This window comes from Strongylocentrotus purpuratus, unplaced genomic scaffold (assembly GCF_000002235.5).
Source record: "Strongylocentrotus purpuratus isolate Spur 01 unplaced genomic scaffold, Spur_5.0 spur5_scaffold_14, whole genome shotgun sequence".
Classification (NCBI taxonomy): Eukaryota; Metazoa; Echinodermata; class Echinoidea; order Camarodonta; family Strongylocentrotidae; genus Strongylocentrotus; species Strongylocentrotus purpuratus.
In genome coordinates this window covers 28705687-28729098 of record NW_022145599.1, presented here as the reverse complement: position 1 = coordinate 28729098, position 23412 = coordinate 28705687, and the positions used below count along the sequence as shown (strand labels likewise).

The following is a 23412-nucleotide window of genomic DNA, read 5'->3' as shown; positions in this document are numbered from 1 at the left end:
AAGTGCTTGAACCACTAAAATACGAGCAAACTTTTTCAGGGGACATTTTTTCTATAATGTTCTTCTAAACAGGTATACAAAGAATGAGAAAGCTCAATTTTCATCTTTACCAGCACTCAACCTTCTATTTTAAAGACCAAACATAACTCATTTTGTAAAATAAGAAATCAAGACCCTTACAAACTTTGGCGAGGATACATTGTATATAGATGCTGCATTCACATAAAACTAATTTTTGTGATTGTTATATCTCATAAAGAATATCAGCCTCTATCAAAAATACTTTTTAAACAGCTTAAATGTACTATGTCCCATTTGCAGGCCAAAAAAATGAAAAAGTTAAATTCCAACTGCATTTGAAAGATAACACTTATTTAGAACTTCCCTAAAAAAGGTAGGGCTTGAAAATGTCTTCAAGAGGAAAAAAATGACTATTAGTTGTCAAATCGACTTTAGGGCTATAGAGCCCAAAAGTAATAGTCTTGATTTTCAGACAATTGTACCGAATGGTCATACGTTTTATGCTGCGCAAAGATTCAATCAGTTTAATCTTGGCCATCAAAAGAAGTGGGTTATTGATGTAGACAAATGCTCATGTACCCTTTACAACTCTTTTCATGTATGTTATTACCAAAGAAGAAAAAAAGCCAGTCAGTCACTCAATAGTGTCCGACAGTTAAGTCTAGCAAGTAAACGGGTTTCCTTGCATAATTTGAATATGAGGACACTGCTAACGTTTAAATTTCACAGATAGGACATACATGACATATTCATAATTCCTGCAAAGTTCTACATAATTTGAGGTAGGCTGCAAAAGGGACATAGTACCTTTAAGGGTTGTTCTATAGAAATACTTTTTTTCAAACAATACATGACGAATGAAGTATCTAACAATGTCAGAATATAAACGTAGAAAACACAATCGCAAAGCCTTTCAAAAATCAACCTGAGGCAAATGCAGTACAATAGGTTTTTTGCGTCACTTTTCGAAATGCGGGAACATTGCCATGATATCTTACGTACCGCAACATGGTATTGAAATTATCCTTGTGCTGTTTTCTTGAAAATCTTTTTATGATCATGGAAGCAGAAAATGTTCCCATTGTCACCGCTATGCCATTATGACTTACATCTGTGGCCAGTGTGTAAAAGAATGTTTTTCATAACACAGTGTGAACATGCTTTAAAATACCACACTACGTGTCAAAAACTGTGTTGGCACGGTTTGTCAACATCAATGTTGACCCACTTTAAGGTCCCGCTGTGTTTCATACTATGCCTTCAGGGAGGTGCAACTCATATCTTTGATGTGTATCCACATATATACGCACAACAACATTATTTGTCGTTAGAATTCTTTAGATAAATTTAAATGGATTGAAATAAGAGTTCATCATGCATTTACCAGTTGTATTAAGAGTATGGTCGACTTCTGCATATTCAGAGTAAGATTGATTCCCTGAAGTAATACTCCAAGATCCAGTGTAACCTCCAGCAGAGATATTGGTTGGGCTCCAGGAACAGAACGAGCCATATTCAAAGTCACAGAACACATCACCTGCACAAGAGGTGAAAACATTTTGTCTCGTTTTATGATATCTGGTAGACACATTCGACAATCAAGCTTGAGAATAGAATCGACATTATTCCATACATCAATATTTGATATTAAAATCCAAATCAATTGCCCGGGCCTTATGTATCTTTTATTTTATATTTTTACTCTCATTAATATACACAAGGTGATGTGACCATTATTATAATTTGGCATCATGTTCCACCTTAATCACCTAGCCATTGGCCCCTCCTAAAGTGAAAGTCCCTCTTCCTTTAATCATACCCATTCATGAAAAATACAAATGCTTATTCATTGTCTCCTTTAAAGAAATTTACAAAACAATTAACATCTACAGCGAACTTTCATTACTCCATCATTAAATTAGACGCATATATAACATAAATAGAGAATGACACAAAACTTTGAATGTGGGCACTAGACTTTTAAAGATTTTGCACCATTTTCACCAATTAGTCTATAATCTGACGATAAGCTTGCGAAACAACTTTTGTGCTGATGTGAATTGAGCAAGATGAAATTTGAAGTACGTAATTTCTTGTAGGGCTTGAATGTATACACACATGCACCAACCCCCCCCCCCCTTACACACACACAAGCATAAATATATATATATTTATTCAAGCCCTATCTTAAAAAACAAATGAAATCACTGAATGTACAGATTGTATGCAAGGTAGTTAATGTCTTCTTAAATTTGATAGGCTGTTCACCAAAATTATGCTCATGAACGACTTAGCAATGATCATTTTGAAGAAGAAAAAGCATTCAAAAATTGCTTTTTCCAATTAATGAATGTTGTCACAATGTTGCTTTCATTGCCTATGAGTGTATGCAACTAGGCTCAAAGCCATACAACCTGACATTGGGTTTGCCATTCATTTTATCCAAAAAGTTTGGAAGAGGAAAATTTGACATAAATCAGGCAAGCTGTCTATTGTGACGTTTTATTGTTCAACGTGTCAAATTAGAGAAAATACATTGTGGACATTTTGATATTGGACTACATTTAAATGTACTGATTGTAATGATATGCTGTAACTGTATGCAGGTTTCTGATTTTATTTTTAAATCATAATGTTCATCTTGAAAACGTATTATAAGGCATATCATGTGCTGTTTAAAAGAAAGTTAATGAAAGTTTCAACATACTTATATTTCCATTTCGAATAGTAAGCGAGAAGTATGATCCACTAACATCCCCTGTCCTGAAAAAGATCCAACCATCACTGGTGGTTGTCTGAATGAATCTGTAATGTTGGTAACTATCGAAGTAATCATGTGATACGCTGAAAAGAACATCATTTCCAGGCAAGATGCCTTCTCCTACTTGAAGTAGATCCACTTCAGGAGTGTATCCAACCAAATATGATCCAAGGTTATAAGCCTCAAAGACGAAAACCAGCACTCCGGATTCTGCATGAATCGTCCATGTGATCTGAAGGTTTGGGATGATGAAAGTCGAGTACATGGTACCCACTGATACTGCGCTGTTTTCGGAATCAGCAGTGAAGTTTATCTGTCGTGGAGCTTTATGAAACAAAATAAATATTGGAAAAATTCATAAATATTCAAATAGTTTAAAATTATATAAAGGACGAATGGGCATGAGTTCATTATAAGATATATCCGCACTCCAGTCAACCCTTACTGTATTGGGCTATTTTGAGCACCTCAAGACTGGGGGGGGGGGGCCTTCGGAGGCCCCCCCCCCTACGATCTCGGCCGTCAAAAGTTCGATGAACACGAAAATTTGCATGTTTGTAGATATGAACAAGATGGTATAATTAATTTTTTCCTAATATGCAAATTTTTGTCGTTATAGCCTAATTAATTATGCAAAATGCTAATTTTATGCATTTTACAGAAAACTCTACATATTTGTCTGTAGACTTGCGAAGAATCTTGAAAATGTATTGAATAAATGTTTCCTTCATCTCAAATTCATGAGGTTACATTATTTTTATGATATTTGAAAATGCATAGGTTAGTTTGCATAAATTATGAATACGCATTCATGAATATCAAATCTGGAAATATACAGGGAACTAGAATCATTACAAAAATTTGTCAGACTCCACTTTTTGAATGTTAATTGAAACACATTATTCATATGAAACTTCTTTTCCAACACAAAATAGTTATTTTGATGTAATTAATAATAAGAATTTATGCAAATTTGATGCGATTTTCAAATATTTAATTTCTTTTCCATGTAATTGTTTTTTATTTGATATTATATCTATTTTTTTTATTTCTAATGTATTCTTTTGTTCTGGAATACATCAAGTTACTTTGAGAAACATATAAAAGCAATTTGATATCAATTCATACATCTAAACCTGTATTCACATTTCTGCTTGTACACATGAATATATGCAATTATAGCATATTTTTGATGACATACGCATACTAATTGTTATGTAACACCTTACAGGTATATCCGATTTCAACGAAAATGGTATCAAAATGTGCATAAGACTTGAGGGAAAAAAGTCATGCAACGACAATTCAAAATTCCAAGCGGTTGCAGCGCAATCTTCGAAAATGTCGAGTGGGGGGCCTCCCAGGCCCCCCCCAATATCTCTATCAGTCTGGGGAATGGTTTTAGGTAGATGCATTTACAGCCTCAATAGCATTGGATGGATTGTATAATGAAAACTAGATGGAATTCGACTGCGCGCAGTCGAAAATGATGCCTCCGTCATAGAGCAATTTTACAAACCGAAACGGAAGAAATTTTTCAAATTCAAGTTCAATTGTAATCCATTAACATGTTCTCAGAATATCGTGATTACAAGCAATCTCTCATAAACATATATGACCCTTTGATCTTTGACCTCATGACCCTAAAATCTACTCAGTTCATTGGCTCTGCAAGATTTCCTGAGTTAAATAGTAATCCATCTGTCAGTTCTAATGAGAATGCGTCCACAAGCTATTTTTGCATACATAATGAGCCCATGACCTTTGATCTTATGAACCATTCATTGGCTCTGCAAGATACATAAATGATCTAAGTTTGGCAGGAATCCATCAATCTGTTCTAATGATAATACGATCACAAGCTATTTTTGCATACATAACGAGCCGCATGACCTTGACCTTTACCTCATGACCCCAAAATCTAATCAGTTCATCAGCTCTGCAAGTAACATACATGACCTAAGTTTGGCAGGAATCCATCAATCGGTTCTTGAGATAAGGCGATCACGAGCTGTTTTTGCATACACAATGTGCGCTGTGACCTTTGACCTCGTGACCCCAAAATCTAATCAGTTCATTGGCTTTGCAAGATACATACATGACCAAAGTTTGGCAGGAATCTATCAATCGGTTCTTCAGATAACGCGATCACAAGCTGTTTTTGCATACATGAGCCCTGTGACCTTTGACCTCTGACCTCATGACCCCAAAATCTAATCAGATCGTCTTCCTATGGTGATACATACTATCCTTAAGTTTGAAGTTTTTACATCTCCATTGGTTCTTGAGATATCATGATAACAATCTCAATGTATGGAATTTCATAAGTTGACCTCTATGACCCTTGACCTTTGACCTACGTGCTCCAAAATGTAATCAGATTGTTTTCCTATAGTGATACACACTATCACTAAGTTTGAAGTTTAAATCTCCAGTGGTTCTTGAGATATCATGATAACAATCTCAATGTATGGAATTTCATAAGTTGACCTCTGTGACCCTTGACCTTTGACATACGTGCTCCAAAATCTACTCAGATCGTCTTCCTATGGTGATACATACTATCCTTAAGTTTGAAGTTTAAATCTCAAATGGTTCTTGAGATATCGCGCTAACAAACTCAATACAAGGAATTTCATAAGTTGACCTCTGTGACCTGTGACCTTTGACCTACGTACTCCAAAATCTAATCAGATCGTCTTCCTATGGTGATAAATACTATTCCCGAGTCTTAAGTTTAAATCTTAAATGGTTCTTGAGATATTGTGATAACGGTCAAACGGGACGGACGTACGGACGGACGTACGGACGGACAACCCGAAAACATGATGCCTCCGGCACCACCTTCGGTGGCGGAGGCATAAAAATGAAGACATGAATCGTCTGTTTTATAAAACAAAATTCCTGTTTGTTTGATAAAGTAAGGAGTCAGTTGAATATTGACCCATGTCATATCGATGGAAAATAAATCCCAAGTTTAGTAGGCTTACTGTTCTTTTAGGACATACTCATAAGCTACTCATGAGGGACCTTAAATCCACAAGCCTTGCTTTCAACCAAGGTCACCTCATCTTTCTATTGTAACGCCATATTCTGTTAACTTGTTATATTCATGTCATATTTGTAATGCGTGTTATGAAAGGAAGATAAATAAAACTTGAACTTGAAAAAACAGCTTTCATATTATTCTATGGACTGAAGCTATATGTAAGCACATTGAAAAGAGACAAGGTGTTGATTTTGCTGTACATATTATCATGGTTATTTTCATATCAATTTTCTTATAAAGATTAAAATTGGCCCTAGGATCCTCTGATGAAGTATGCCGACTCTAGTTTTTCATTAAAAAACATAGCAGTCTATAACACTGGGAAGTGTATGTAACATACATGTTAATATTGGACAACTAAAACATCACATCAGGGTGTCTTACCACTTTTTATCAGGAATAGTACACAATTAGTTAAAATGTTAAAGTTTTAATTTAAAAGAGTACAATGCTGCTTATTGTTAGCTCATCTAATTCATCAATATCTTCGGACATGCCTTGTATTTTAATAATATTCCTTACTAGTATCTCACATGATGGCAACAACTTTCAAGAAATCAACCAAAGGCGATTTCAATACCCTATTACAATACAATACAATACAATAAACATTTAGGGCGCCATTCCCATAAGGCTCAGAGCGCTAACATCAAATAATATTATTGGTCTTTACTACATGTAGTAATTATTGTATTGAAATCCTTACGTAATCCGTCATTGTCATGCTTGCACAAGCACAAGGCTATTGAAATTGCCTTTGGTTGGTAATTTGAAAGTATTTGCAATCATGTTAACTGATTCAATGTGAGACGTAACATCAAACTTACGGCATTGAGATTCATCTTCACGTTGGGGACACTGTGCAGCTCCATCACACGTTAGATTCACATGGAACACCAAACCAGAGCTATTACCACACGGTCTGTAGTCTATGGAAAAATTGATATAGGTTTATTTTGAACATGCTTCATAGTAAACTTGTAAAAATATATTATAATTCAAAGGACATCAGTGGTAGATCAAGAAGAATAGGCAAATGCAACATCAAGAGAAAACAAAGTTGTTATGAACAGTTTTTGAAAAGAGGTGAAAACGTGGTAAAATCATTATGTTAGATAGCCAAGATTCTGTGTATAGGAATTAGTATTGGCACAGATAAACCTCTAAAAAGGGAATGAGATCATTGTAATGTTGAGTTAATCTGATAGAACTTCCAAAATGAAACAGAGTCTGTTAAAAGATATGAAACCTATTTTTCCCTAGCAGTCTCTTTCATAATATATTATGTAAAAATCGATAGGTGAACAAGAGTTGGATCTCAAAACCAACAACAAAGAATGGCCAATCACTGCAACTCTTTCTGTTTTTATTTTGCTCTCTGACTTTCCATTCCATTGTCCTCTGTACAATCAAATGTTCCATGAATGTGATGAGGTTATTATATGAATGCCTATCCTGACCATGCAACTGAATACAAATGTGGTTTTCTTGAAATTTTCAAGTTCAAGCGTATGCTGCTTCGGCTTTTCAACAGACGTACAATGTAGCTATATCATGCATTCCAGTAACTCAATTAAAATGTATTCATGCCTACTGGTAATAATATCATAACATATTTATTACCATCAAATGGATGAAATGCTCTTTTACATAGGTACTTCAAAATCTATTTTTCATATTTCAAATTATATATAGGGAAAATTTGGGTTTCCTTTCTTGAAAATAGATGCCTTAATGCATACAAACCATTTATTTCTGATACGGCTGAAGCAAAGATTTGGAATCCACTTCCTCCATACTCAAACCCTGTGTCTAATGATACTGTGTCGAATGATACCCAAAGGCCATTAGAGGCGGGAGGAGCCAAAACACTGGCATAGACGTCCATAAGTTCATACTCCGAGTAAACCCAAGGGCCTAGACTGAGGAATCCTGAAATGCAGGTAATGGTAGATGAAGCATTCTGAGGGTTGTTACCCTCTCCAACACACAGGGTATCATTGGGGGTAATGGCAAGAATCGCGAAACGAAGCAAGACATAGTTATTATCAGTAGCAATCAAGGACCAAGTTACAGATGATGTTTGACCAGCAGTGTGATAGGTGTAGCCATATGATTGAAGCTTCAAGATATCCCCTGGTGATACTTCATGTGGATCTGAAGTTGAAAAAAAGCACAAAAGTGAAATCAAAATACTTTTCCTCTATTCAAATTATCGGATGTCAAACACATATGCGCATGGGCACATTTCGCTAGAGGAGCTGATAACCTTTGTCCTTATATCAACTCTTCAGCTTCTAAATTTTGCACAATTTTTTTTCTTTTTCAAACAAGACAAATGCGACAGTGTTCAGGAATTGACCTCTGTGACCATTGACCATTGACCATTGACCTCTTTACCCAGAATCTGATCAGATCATCTTTTTATGATGATACATACTATCATCAACTTTGAAGTTCATATCTCAAGTGGTTCTCGAGATATCGAGATAACGGGCAAGCAGGACAGACAGACAACCTGAAAATATAATGCCTCAGGCACCACCTTCAGGGGGCGGAGGCATAAAAAGAAAAGTTTTGTGTAGTGATAGCTACATATATTTGGGCACCTCCTGCCTAAATATGAGAATATTTGGGCTGCTTGCTGCCTAAATTTGTGGTGGTGGTGGTTGCCCAAATATACGAAATTTACCCCCCCCCCCACATCTTGCCTGTCTGGTCATGCAGTCTATGGTTTAGGAATTTATGTATTTATCATTTCAAATTTTCTCCAACCTTTGGATTGAGAGTCAAGTGAGTGAACCACTATATCATGACACTTCCACTTTGTTTTATAGGATCTTTCCTGTATCATAAGTGTGAACAAGGGAATTGATTTTACATAATTCCTATCCTTACCGCACATATATTCATCATTGCTATTCATGCAATCTGCAACACCATCGCATTGGGCTGTTCTTAAGGAGACTTCTGTCGTTGGTTCGCTGTCACAATACATATAGTCTGTATGAAAAAATAAAGTATAAATAATGAAAGTAACGAGGTACAAGCATTTTACAACTCCCTAATCAATTTACAGCTATAAAAGCATTCTTTGTACATGTAAGTAATTTAGTGGAATCCTTTGGCAACTAAATATCTTTCATATATTTTATTCAAAATCTTAAAGATTTTGTTATACTAAAAAAATAGAGGGTAGCACAAAAAGCACAAGGCAGCCGATATCTGTAATTTCAACGACATCATAGACAAAATGTCATTTTTTTTGGTTTGTTTTATTGGATAGAACTTTTTTTCTTAGTATTTCCAAGATCATCAATTTTGATTAGGCCATATAGATTCTGGAGCTTATTTTTAGTGGCAGAGTTGTTTTCAATATAACCATAATCGTGCTAGATGCAGTGACAAATTTTTACCTGACGGCTTCCCATAGAATCACAACATAACATACGAACGTTTCATTCATGTTTTTTTTTGTATGCATTAATCTTAAGTATGTTGAATATTAATTTAAATTATTTGTATGCACCTTGAGCATCTTTAAAGATGGATATGTTGCGCTTTATAAATATTGTTATCATTATTATTATTTAGCAGCTGATTGTATGGGATCCCATCATGCACAATTCTTGCTGCTTCAAGCATGACTACTGTTGCAAAGGTAGCAAATTTGAAAACAACTTTGCCTCACCAAAATAGTCCAAGAATCAAAACATCTAACCCAAAATTTATTATCTTGGTTTCATTTTACAAGAATTTTCTACTTGATAATATAAAACACAATGACATTTTGTGAATGATTTCGTTGAAATTACAGATCCCAGTTGTTGAAATCTTTTTTGGCTACCATGTATAATAAGGAATATTGAATCTAATGCACTGATACCAACCTCTTGCTTCTACAGCAGTTATTTGAAACTCAAAGTAGTCGTAGGCATAAGTTGAGTACTGATATTCAATGAACATATCTGAACTGTTGAGGAGGTGTTTCTCGTGAGCCCCAGACTGGTAGCTATAATAATAACCATCCCTGTATGTTACATTCCATGTCCTGCTGCTATTGGTGTTTGGGTCATGTCCATAACCAAAGACCAGATGGGAGCCATCATAAAAGTATGAGTACAATGGTTCGATCAGAAAGGCCAAATTTGGTGCATCAGCAAGAGTGAGCTTCCAAAGGATGTAGCCGCCCCCAGAATGATAGGTCGATGACACATTCACTGATTCACCTTGTGTGAGGACTCTCTCTACAATAAAAAAAAAAAAACACTGGAAATAATTTTAATGGTAATTATGATTATAATAATAGCGATAATAAGTATTATAATAATAATAACATTAATAATAACAATAAAAATATTAACAATCAGAATCTAATAGTCAAGTGCTTTGAGAGGCTCTTATTGAAATTAAGAACTCTCTGAGATGACTGGCATAGTTGTGGGGGGCATATCTTGTGAGGGGCATAGCCTCGTACGAAATAGTAACTATGCTTGTCAAAGGGAATTCATAATTTTACCAGTGCCTTGAAAACAGTGTATGACATATTTGATGTATACCCTTAATCAATACATTAACATAAAAATAAAGGGGTAAATTAATTGTGACAAACTTGGAAATGACTGCAAATTAGAAAAAAAATGACTCCGCTGGGAATCGAACCTGGGTCTGTATGGGAAATGCCTTAACCACTAGACCATGTAGGCGGGTTGAGGCCAAGAAAGTATTGAAGAAGGACAAGCTGCATGCCTAGCTAGATCCATGTGGCATATATGAAGCTAGTCATAGTTCAATACTCCCCCATCCCTCAAAGAAAAGGAAAAAGTCAACTGCGTATTGGTTGGATAGGCTGTCAGTCAGTGACTGTATCTGGTGTAGCCAAGTCCCACTCAATCTGCCTCCAGGGGGCATTTTTAATTGCCACGCTGTAATTTCAAAGAAGTGGGTAAAAAATGGTTTGTAAAATCAATTTAATACAACCACTCCCCCACAAAAAAACAAAAACAAAATCCATCATTACCACATCCTTTTTCATCTGTACCGTCATCGCAGTCAATGGTGAAGTCGCATACTACCGCCCAATTGTGCAGCTGGTTCCCATCACAGAAGAAATAATCTGCAAACAATTTTATAACACACTTTTTATAAACTTTAGCATGACAAAAAGTTGTTTAAAATTGAAACCCCCATTTGACTTTCACTACTCCTAGAGCTAAGCCTAAAGTAAACAATCCCCCTGCGGAGACCTTGGCGAGGTGAGAGAGGGAGAGAGAGAGAGATAAGCATGATAGAGGGAGAGAGGAAGGGAGAAAGAGTGCTAATTTTCACAATTAAAATTGTTGTATCGCCAATTTTGGGTCATTTTGCTTTGTTTGAACTTTCATTATGGCCTTCATCTAAATTATAAGTGACTTTTGGACATGAAAATATCTTAAAACAAGTAAAATATATACAGTAGGTTTGCGGTTGCACCATGTGTGAGAGAGAGAGAGAGGTTTGAGGAGTCCTGAAAAGGACTCTGACTCGGTAATCAACCCGAGGATCGCCTTGCTATGACACAGCCAAACACCTGACCAAGATTCTCCAACCACTCGTAGGACAATCGCAGCACCACATCAATAACTCCAAGCATTTCGTCGATATCCTCTCCAAGACCACCATACACGATACAGACATCATGGTCAGTTTCGATGTTGAATCTCTCTTCACCAATGTTCCTGTCACCGAATCCTGCCGAATCGTCAAAGAACGCCTCGAAGCTGACGACACTCTCCCCAACAGAACCCCCCTGACACCGGATGAAATACATGACCTCATGTACTTCTGCCTCAACTCAACTTCCTTCAAATGGCGAGACAATTACTACCAGCAACTTCAAGGCGCAGCCATGGGATCGCCTCTTTCACCGGTTATAGCCAATATCTTCATGGAGCACTTCGAAACAACGGCACTCCAGACTCTCTCACAACGCCCTTCTCTCTGGCTCCGATATTTCGACGACACATTCGTCATCTGGCCACATAGCAGACCTGACTTAGACCACTTTCTCGCCCACATCAACCAGCATTACCCGAGCATCAAATTCACCATGGAGACCGAGCAAAACAACAGCATCCCCTTCCTAGACGTTCTCGTTACCAAATCACCATCCGGCAAGCCCGCTCATCAAGTCTACAGTAAACCCACACACACCGATAGATATCTTCACTACAGATCCTTCCACCATCCATCCGTACTACAATCAGTCCCCAACGCCCTCATCCGCCGAGCCCATCAACTCAGCGATGCAGACCATCTAGACCAGGAAATCCAGCATGTCACCACAGCCCTAACCAGCATCAACGAATACCCAAGACATAAGATCAAATCCAAGACTCCCGCCAACAAGCCCGCAGCTAACTCCACCCCTGAAGAGAACCAACCCGCAGCTACACCACCGAAGCAAACTATTGTTCTTCCCTATATCGGTCAAGCCTCTCACAAGATTCAACGTATCCTTCAAGCAGCAGACATCCAAGTTCGACACAGTTCCTCCAACAAACTCCATTCGATACTCCACTCCCACAAAGACAAGCATCCAAACCACAAGAAAGCTGGAGTCTACAAAATACCATGCGAATGTGGAAAAGTCTACATTGTTGAAACGGGGAGAAATCTGGAAACAAGACTCAAGGAGCACAGAACCAGCTTCAGACTCAGCGATTGGGATAAGTCCGCCATCGTCAAACACGCCCAGCAACACAAACACACCATCGAATGGGATAACAGTCATCTCATCTCCATAATGAAACACTGGCATACACGCCGAATCCGAGAAGCCATCGAAATTCACCGCCACAACACCGTGCCCCAAGACTCAGGACTATACATCAACGACATCTGGAAACCTCTCATCAACAAGTACCCGGTCACTCCTCCTCCACCACCGCCTCCAGCACCGCCCTCACCACCCCGACAGACACCCGTACATCAACCACCGCCACCCGCCGAACCCTCAAAGCAGCCGCCAGTCTCACAGCTACAATGCACAGCAGACAACAACAGACTACAACGCCGCCTACGTCGGGGACACACACAGCGTCTCGCCGACAGCACTTCCCACTCATCGACTCGAAACTCTCCTAAGTCCGCAACCCGGAGCCTCCAGCCCAGGCGGACAGTCAGACGAATTACCTGCCGACCATCCATGCCCACTCCCCGATGACTCAAGCCGACACGGTCTACTATTTTTCCCTGACGTCCGCACCCCGGTCACTTAAGCTCACGCACGCCAGCTATTCTCCACTCCTGACGACGGATAGTCAACCTGTTCGAAACGTCGAGCCACTCATCCTCTCCAAGCGCTATAGTTCTCCTGAGAACTATATGCTAAGAAAGATAACAAACAGTCCTTTTCAGGACTACACTCCTCCAAGAAAGATTACCGAGTCAGAGTTCTTTTCAGGACTCCTCAAACCTCTCTCTCTCTCTCACACATGGTGCAACCGCAAACCTACTGTATATCTACATCACCATGCAAGCCGACACTTACAAGCAGCAAGTAAAATATATATTTTCTACTTCTCATTTCCTTTCAGGCAGAGCCCCAGTAAGAGTTTGTTTACACTAGTATTACGTAACATGATGAAGAGTCCAGCTGCAATGCTGCAATCCAATATCATAATCTCTCACACAGAGCCAATTGGGGTAGTGGTACCCCGGTGCCTGTGTAATAGAAGTAACTCTCTCAAAGTTTTAACGAAAGAAACAAAATTGGGGTTCTGGCACCCCACCAGATTACATTGATTCCTGCGGTATGGTGGTCGGGTATATTTTTAATGAGAGCTTTTTGTAATAGGATATGTTTTGACCTGATAAGTGTTGCTGCAATTTAATAATAATAATAATAGTACCGGTAATCAATATTTTGTAAACCCAGGAAAAGCCACATCAGGATCAATGCTCTTCTCCCAGAGGGCCTTGCAATTATTAGCCAGGAACGTACCCATTAACAACTGGCTGGAGAGTAGATTTTTTTTTTATTAATGTCTGGCCAAAGGATGTTAGTACTGTGCTGGGATTTTATTTGTGTACTGTGAAACAAAATGTTCATGTATATGAATGAAGTTTACTTATAACATTCAAATTCAAATTCAAACCCTTAACAAATATACTGAGAAAAAGTCAAGTGAATAAACAACTACACAACAACACATTCATACCTCCATGAAACAGTATTTGATGAGCATGATCAATAGAATGGTAAGTGCGCAAATAATCTTTTTAAAAACAAGATGTGTGACTTAACATTTTTGAAATAATTTGATGAAACAACAAAGAAACAAATGAACAAATATACAAGAACAGCAAGCACAAGTTTTTGACTTGAAAATTAGGTCAAATGAAATAACAGTCTAAAGAAATTGAATGTAGTTGGAAAAAAGTTTTCAACTAGAGGGACTTTTAAACAATTTGTTTTTAAAAAATAAAAAAATACATTACGTTCTAGAAATGACAAATGAATGCAAGAAATATTGGTGTGAACAACTTTTCTTTTGGGAGTGGATTCCAATATTTTGTCCACGGATACCCTCTTGAATTGAAGTGGTTCCTAACATCACTCCGAAAAGAGTGGATTTCCATTCCCCAATGAGTGGATTCACGCTCCTATACAAATAGAGAGTACATACCTGATGCATTCAACACTGATATTTCAAGTTCAAATCCCATGTCGGTGAAATACGCATCTGATGAGAACTCAATGACGACTGATGGTTCACGTAAGAGAAAATCAACAGAACTGTAGATTCTGCTGTAGGGTCCATAGGAGAAAACGTTGGTTGTAGCATTAGTTTCCTGGTCTCCAGCTCTTCCCGTGAGATAGTCATAAGAATTTAGGGATAACCTCAGGATGGTAATTTGAAAATACAATTCCTCATGGTCTTTGGTGATGACCCAATGAACGTAGGCATTGTTTGGGTAGAAATCAGGAAAGTTGGGAGACTGAATTCGGATGGTTTCTCCTTCACTTACATGTTCATGGTAATCTAGTTTAGGGAAGAATTCAAAATGAAATTTTCAACCTTATCAGTACTACCAAAAAACAATGTCAATAAGAATAGTGACAATGACGATAATGTTGATGATAATGATAATAGTAATAAAGATAATAATAATGATAATATCAAATTATAATTACAATAATAATAATAATAATAATACAAATTAATGATAGTGTGGGGGTATGCAGGTTGAAACAATCCCAGTGGTTGTAGAAGCTATATGAGTCATGAAGAAAGGAATGGAGAAGTTTAGTGACACATCCCAGACAATCCTGTCGCAAAATAATTATCTCTGAGTCCTTGGAATTACAAATATGGAGAGACAGAAATGATGTGTCCTCAGCATAATGTTAGGTGAGAAAAATTACGATATACGAGTCTGATAAAGATTACATTTAGTTATTTGATTAAGTTTAGCTAGCAGTAGACGGTGTAAACCAATAAATGGTAGCCCTAATCCTAGCGCATGCTGGTCGTCTAGCGACAGTTAACTTCATGAACCCTACCAACTGCATAAAATAGCCCTGTTGGGCTCTTGTAAGTCGTTTTTGAAAAGCCTAAGGTTGATGTTAGTTCTAGATCAAGATGTCTTGACTAGGCTGCGATACTAAATATTTTAGTGTCTGTTAAGCCCTAAACAATTTTGTGAGCATCATACCTCCCATACACTCTCCCATTCGTTTGTGTATAATTTTCGTGCTGTGCGATTAAAAAAAAAAAAAATCACGTCATCTGTCTTATATGTAGAATAAGCTAAGGCAAAGTGCATATATGGCTAAGGCAACTATCTTAAACTAGACAAATTCTAAGAACTTAGAAGTTTATTGAATACGGGCCCAGGTGCCAGGAAATGCTCTCAACCTTAGGTCTTTCAAATCAGATCGAAGATGACAGTCTTGAGAGGAGGTGGAGATAGAGCATAGTAAAGTTACAAAGCAAATGCTGGATGAACTACTCCAGCTATAGGAGAGTAGATCAGAGACCATCAACAACCAAGAGGTTGGCCAGCGTAGCAATGTCACAAAGGCTGAGTCAATGCAAGAACTGGATTAACCAAGTGGCAATGGAGAGACCTCCAACAGATAGACAGCGAATGGAGGATAAGGACTGTAAAGCGGCAAAGCAAATTAAAGCCATCATTCCCAGTTGATGGACAAAGTATTGTTCATTCACCCGCAATAGTGAACAAGGCTATTGACATTCTGGTTGATCACATGTTGATGGCATAACTCCCTTTTAATACCAGACCTCAGTATTTTTTCCGGAGATCCGCTCATATACAGCTTGAATAACGCCATTGATGTGGTGATGGGAAATAGTGGGTTTGAACCATTAGAGCGATTTTTCTACCTACTGAAGTACCAATATAATTACCTCCTCGAAAACTGGTTCGAGGTTATGCTCTCGAAGGAGATAAGAGATAATATTTTGATACCCTAACAATCCTCAAGCAATGGTATGGAGATCTGTTTGTGCTGTCCAACGCTTACAGGGACAAGTTAGACTCTTGGCTGAAAGTAACTACAAAGACAGGCAAAGTCTATGCAGGCTGTCTGACTCTGCTGGACAATGCTGCACAGCTATGGAAACCTTAGGAAACTTGTGATAAATCTAGGCGAAACTCCTAGATCATCTGGCCCCAAGATGGGACAAGAAGGTGGACAACTGTATAAAGGGCAGTCTAAGGAGTTTCCCTCGTGTCCAGGAATTCATTGCAAGAGGACAACATTGCCTGTGGTCCTGTCACCTCCCTGCAGAGTCTGAAGGAGATGAGGTCTGATAAGAGACTGACAATGCAAGGCTGGTCATTGATTCACACCTCGACAGGCGACTGTGGACCTTTTCAAGCAGGCATGGTCAAGAAGCAGCATTATCCAAGCTGTCAGAACACAACTAACATGCAGGTACCCTTAAATAAGGACCTTATCTCCAAGACTTTGACCAATGAGAACAAGTACGCCAAAGAGAATAACAAGTATTTTTGTGTCATAGATTTGTATCATGACATTTGATCGGTACTAAATTAAAAAATACACATCAAAAGATTCGGTTTCAAGTCTACAAAATGTGTACTACAAATTTCCTGTATCTGCCGTTAATGTTCTGCTGCATTTTTTAAGCGTCATTCAATGTTCTGCTGTGCTTAAGGGTCGTTCTATGCTCTGCAGTATTTTCTTAGCGTAATTTTATGTTCGGCTGTATTTGCATAAAATATAATTGATGTTTGAGTCAAAATTAAAAATTTCTGTGAAGTATTTTTGCATATCTAACCTATTAGCTTTATTAGAGAAAACAAAAACAAATAAACATTGGCTAATTAATTGTGGAGAAGAATCATTTTCTTGTATTTATTTGGGGGCTTTAATTTTTGAATAAATTTGCATTAATTATCATAACCAAAATTTCAAAATATTTTTTTAATTTCTGTGTATCTCATTAAAATCTATAAAGCAAACAGAATCAAAATCGGATGAGAAACGATGGAGAAGAAGCATTTAGAAATTGTGGATGGATCATGGACGCCAGATGCCATGGCACACTGTTTAGCTCATCGCACCAATGCGGGCTGGATGAGCTAAAAACAAAACCAAAACCAGATATGTGTACATACCTAAAGATCCAGCGATCACTGTTAGCTGCAGCTGGAATCCCTGACGCGTGACTGAATAGTCACTGGTGAATCGCATCCAACTATTAGAACTGTACAATCTGTAGAACAAGACAAAATTGTAAAACACCTTTCATGATATTAATACATATTATCTGATTATTCACTATGTTCTGGATACACTGTTATTTCACACTTCAGCGCAATGCAATGCCGTAGTATTATTCAGTTAGCTTTTTTTACTAGTAAAAAAACTAAAATTTCATAGGCATAGCAATCCTTTCAAGATTTATTTGCATTTGCAAGAACACCCCAAAACTCATGTAACTGTATGTTGCCTGTAGACCTTCCTGATTTGCATATTAATATCGTTAGCCATTTCATATAGCAGGAAATAGGTCCAAAACAACATCAGGTGTCATTGGAAGTGACGGCCTTAAGTATGATTTCATTGTTTCATTTATATTTCTTTTCCAGTGTGAGGTAACCACCTGGCACATAATCTGTCGTACAGGCAAAAATGGTTTAAAATATCTGAGACATGGCAGATAACATCAGAGTCTCAGAGGTTTTCAGTTTGTAGCACAGGAGAAAGTGAGTTGCTGTTGAGAGCAAGATCACCTACTTTCTTTAATAGAGAAATATCCTTATCACAATGACAAAAGACGGACCGACCAAAATGAAAAAATTGCATTAATCCAGAAACTGACATACAACAAAAACTAATGTACCGGTACTTTATATCAAAATTTGTTGGGATGAGACGTCACACCCACCATAACAGAACATTTCAGTTACATGAACACACACACATGCGCAAATTTAGAGACACATGTATAGGTGAAACACTATTTTGTTCATATGGCTTCTTCAAGTTAAAATGCAAGTACATGTGCATTAAAAATGCACAAATATAAATAATGTATACATTTACACAAACCTCAAAGAAGCTGGTATATCTTGTCCTGAGAAAGTTTTTGCCACCAAGTTCCCAGGCGTATGACCATTCCCTATGCTCAGATGGTCATAGCCACTCTCCAGATTAAATGCTATGAATGTGATGAGCACCGAGTAGTTTGATGGAGCCGTGATGTACCAAGTATAATAGGCGTTGTTTGGATACTCATTAGGATAGTTTGGTGATGAAATTGACCGCGTTTCTCCAACAGTCAGGTTAACCACTGAAACTTTAGTAGTGTAAAGAAATAAACCAAGTACAATAATTTGATGATAAATTTTGTCTGTTTAAATGAAAAAAAGGACATGCAGATCATCAAATTGGTTCAAGTCATAGATTTAAATTCTTGAAAAAAAATCAATTTCATTTACTTTTATTTACTGCAATTGCACTTTGCCATAATGTCCAACATTATTTTTGCTCATATGATTGTATTGTGTTTTTTCCGGTGTATGGTAATCTTGACTTCAAATTCATTTGGGTATTACCATACAAATGGACATACTGAAAAACAGCCTTTGGGGTTGAAAGTGTGTTTTTACCGTGTCTAAATAAAATCAACAACAACCCTTAATGTAGCTTAATATAAGGTATGCACATTTAGGTTCAAAGAAGGTCAGATAAAATAGTTTTAAAATACAGGTAACACATGGGGTATTTGCACATAAAAATAGCACACACTTACATACATTTGCACACACATACTCTTTTCAACACTAAAATAAGAGTATGTAGAAAATTATTTTAAAACGTTTGTCTAAAGATATATGAAATAATTGAGTGCAGTGTTTAAAGACGTGTTTAGCAATGGAGTAGTTATCATGGTAATACCTGAAATCGTGTCATTGGTTGGACTAGCCGTAGTAGTACCTAGAAAAACAAAAGAATATTGCATTATTTGCTTAAACATAGGCATGTGTTTCATTTCACTTTTGCCTGTTAATCAGTATGAATAAAGAAATATACAATCACACATATATGCACACACATACTTTTCTCAACACTATTAATTAAGAGTATGTAGAAAATTATTTTTAAATATTTGTTTAAAGTTTAAGATATGAAATAATGAAGGATAGTTTGGTGATGAGATCAAACACATTTCTCCTAGAGTCAGGTGCACTGCTGAAAATTTAGTAGCGTAAAGAAGAAAACCCATGTACAATAATATGATGAATCTTGTCTGTTAAAATGATTAAAGGAAACCTCACCCCAAAAAATAACTTAAGTTATTCTGAGAGATTTATTGTATTCTTGCCCATTAATCTACATGATACCCCATCAAAGTGTATGTGAGAGGTATATAAAACAAGATATTCTTAGCATAATGTACAGTTTTTAAGGACAACATAGGCATCGCCATTTGCTCGATATCATAGGCCTACTATGCAAAGTCGTTTATCAAGCAAATGTATTCAAATCTATAGACGCTTCCTTCCCACATGTGTGTGCAGTGATGAAGTATTTCATTCGCTTGCAATTATCTTTTGTGCTATAATTTTCTGAATGCAAATTGCATGGAAATAAGCTGATGTTTGCATATTTGTGGTAATTTATGCAATTAAGGTCATAATATTTAAACGTTTTACCAAAAAATCATATATTCTTCATATTTAAACATTCATTTTTTTTACTCCACACCCGGGCCCCGTTTCATTAAAATTGTTATCAATTACAATAACTGTTATAAGCTACTGAAATCAACGCATTTGATTGGCAAAGAGCAAATTTGTCGTAGAAATTGAGCTTTTCTTATTGTTAATATTAAGGTTCATAAAGGAGGGCCCAGATGAAAGCTTTTAGTTTTGATAATTTTAGATAGTCATATACAAAGGTTTTGCTATAGTCCGTTTTTTATTCGTATATTTCTAGCTGAACTGAAATGGATGATGCCATTTCAAATTCACAAGATTGAACATGTCAACTGAGCAAAAGAGTGATGCAACATTCAATTTACATAATAGTACTGTGATTTTAAACAATTTCAATCTTACCTGTGCAGTTCAATTCATCCTCTCTGTTATCGCAATCATCGATACCATCGCAAACCCAGCTTGGATCATACACACATTCATAGTCAGATGCACACTCGAAGCAGGACGAGTTTGCTGGGGGGGTTGCTGGAATAAAGTGCACTTATACAGTTAATGCCAGTTGAACTAAAAGTCACTAGTGCATATGCATGCAAAAATATAAAGTACATAAATTTCGCAATGATTTACAATTGTTTTGGTAGTCAATATATAAAAACCCAGACTTTTAAAATTTTGCTGCACTCTACGATGCAAACTTGAAAAAAGGACCTTGTGACCTGGAAAGGATGATGCCATTTCAAATTCACAAGATTGAACAAGTCAACTGAAGAAAATGTGTATGCTTACGGCAATACTCCTCATCAGAAAAGTCACCACGATCATTGAAACCGTCACAAGTTTGACAATTCAGAATACAATTCTTGTTAGTACATGTGAAAGAGTCATTGCTACACCCTGGTCAACATGAAACTATAGAAATTCATGATCATATCATTTACTGACAAGTGCTTTATCATTGCCAAAATTTAATCAACCTAAATGCACAAGTAATATAATTTGGGGTTGGAACCAACTGGCTCAAGAAATTTTGGTTGACCAGCTTCCTCTACCAGTAGATTAATCCCCCACTCCCCCCCCCCCCCCCCCATTACAAATTGACTTGCCCTAAATCAAAGGTATTCAATGATCTTCAGGACATGAACAGATGTCAGCACACAAATTGCATAAGCTGTTGCCCAAACCCTGAGTATGAAATTACGTTTACGAAAGGAAAACCTAAATCTCAAGTTAAGATGAATCCCTTGTTGGTTTAAATTTGAGTAGGATACATGATAAAGAGTCTTACAGGTCTAACTAAGCAGAAAATAACCATTCATAGGTAGATCTGTCATACATTTTGGTCGTCTCTAAGAAATCATTCACATCGTACACAATAGCACATTCCACTACATTACAGCATTCTACATAAATGGAAAATCACTTATACCGGGTAGGTGAAATAGTCAACATTTTAACATGATTAAGATCGTAGTAGATTATTTTTCGATTTGAATAATATTAAGGGATTGGGTAACTTTGTCTCAGATTCTGAAACAAAATCCTGGATTTAGCTCATGGTGCAATGATAATTATATATAGGTCAGTCAGGAACCCCATGACTTTTACAAGCCGATCGCCTGTCTCATTATCAAGACATTTATGATTGGAAATCGGAATCAAATTTTGTGTTTGCCTAACGGTGTTCATATGTTTGTATTGTATTTTTCAGGTGTATGGTCATTTTGTCGTCAAATTCATTTGTGTAATACCATACAAACGAACATACTGAAAAACAGCTTTTGGGGCTGAAAGTGTGTTTTTCCTGTGTCTAAATGAAATCAACAACAACCCTTAATGTAGAGTATAAATTATGCACATTTAGGCTTAAAGAAGGTACAATGTACATCACAGCAAGCTCAGATAAAATGGTTTTAAAATACAGGTGACTGCACACACATACTCTTCTATACACTAAATTAAGAGTATGTAGAAAATTATTTAAAAACAGTTGCCTAAAGTTTAAGATATGAAATCGTTGAGTGCAGTGTTTTAAGACGTGTTTACCAATGGAGTAGTTATCATGGTAATACCTGAAATCATGTCATTGGTTAGACTGGCCGTAGTAGTACCTAGGAAAACAAAAGAATATTGCATTATTTGTTAAAACATAGGAATGTGTTTCATTTCACTTGTGACTGGTAATCAGTATGAATAAAGAAATTGAATGAAAGAAAATCCCATTTTTTTAGTAGTTTCTTGATACATTTCATTCTACAAGATCTAAATGCTCATCACATTTGAATGGTCGGATCGATGATCCATTTTCGCAATTTTCTTTTAGAAACTCATTTATTGGTAAATGGCTATGCTCACTCATGCATGAATGGTACAATTCCAAGTGCATATCATCTAAACAAGGATTACTATATATATTTATTTAGATATATAAATATAACTATACTTCCAATACTTATTAGAAAATCTTAATTAGAAATAGTGTCCACTTTCTTGTTATGCTGAGTGTAGTTTAAAATTGGAATTTCAATATATTTGTGCATGCGCTATCAGCAGTATCTTGTCTGTGCTCTCAGCTGTGCTGTGCTCCGACAGCTGCTGTACAGACGATTGATCCAGGATTATTTTCGTCAAGAACATAAGGTTAGGATTAGGGTTGAAATTAGCTTTATGGCTAGGATTTTCGACAGCCGGTACTGTGTTTTATCAACCTGCAAGGACCTTATCTCCAAGACTTTGGCTGATGGGAACAAGTACGTCAGAGAGAATACCAAATATTTTTGTTAAATTTTTTTTGGTTAAAATTGTATTTTTTGTTAAAATTTGTATCCTGACCTTTGATTAGTCTTAAATTAAAACAAACAAACAGAATCGCTTTCAAGTCTCCAATCTCCAGTATCTGCTGTTAATGGCATAAATACTCTTGTGTTTAGTGGGTCCCCAATGCAATGCCCATGAATACATTGTACCCATGCAGACCTTTAATGGCTCATAGGGATTTGTCTCATTTTCTAGTGAAATTTAAAGCATGTTCACATATGCACTGTGCGCATTCAATATTTGTTTAGCTACACTGTCCAGCAGTCAGTTTCAAATTTTATGCCTGCAGTTTTGGCCAATCAGAGGCCTTGGATATTCATATGCAGTATATAAAAGAAAATATCAAGGATAGTGATACTTTTTAGTTTTAATCAAGAATTCCATGAATCATAGTATTGCTAGAGTGCCTATATATGTCTACGCATACATATACGTGCAACTGATTCTTATGAAATAAAAAAAACTAATGAACAGAAATTTGTTTGTGTCTCTGTTATCATAAATAGATATAGACTCGGAGATACATGTGAAAAACAAGTAAAAAATATCTGTAAAATTTTAGCAA

The 23412-nt window shown here is 36.7% G+C and overlaps 1 protein-coding gene across 1 annotated transcript in view; it reads right to left on the bottom strand.

The window, feature by feature from the left end:
- The window catches only part of LOC105443652, a 136859-nt gene that overhangs the window by 77835 nt on the left and 35612 nt on the right, over positions 1-23412 (bottom strand). Inside the window, exons 24-36 of the mRNA XM_030985197.1 lie at positions 22103-22141; positions 20433-20558; positions 19270-19308; positions 18421-18667; positions 17484-17581; positions 14501-14857; positions 10852-10947; positions 9722-10078; positions 8730-8834; positions 7578-7988; positions 6659-6760; positions 2729-3106; positions 1406-1558 (exon numbers count right to left, since the gene is read on the bottom strand). Coding sequence (XP_030841057.1) covers positions 1406-1558; positions 2729-3106; positions 6659-6760; positions 7578-7988; positions 8730-8834; positions 9722-10078; positions 10852-10947; positions 14501-14857; positions 17484-17581; positions 18421-18667; positions 19270-19308; positions 20433-20558; positions 22103-22141 — 2508 coding nt within the window. The remainder of the gene's footprint in view (positions 1-1405; positions 1559-2728; positions 3107-6658; positions 6761-7577; positions 7989-8729; positions 8835-9721; positions 10079-10851; positions 10948-14500; positions 14858-17483; positions 17582-18420; positions 18668-19269; positions 19309-20432; positions 20559-22102; positions 22142-23412) is intronic.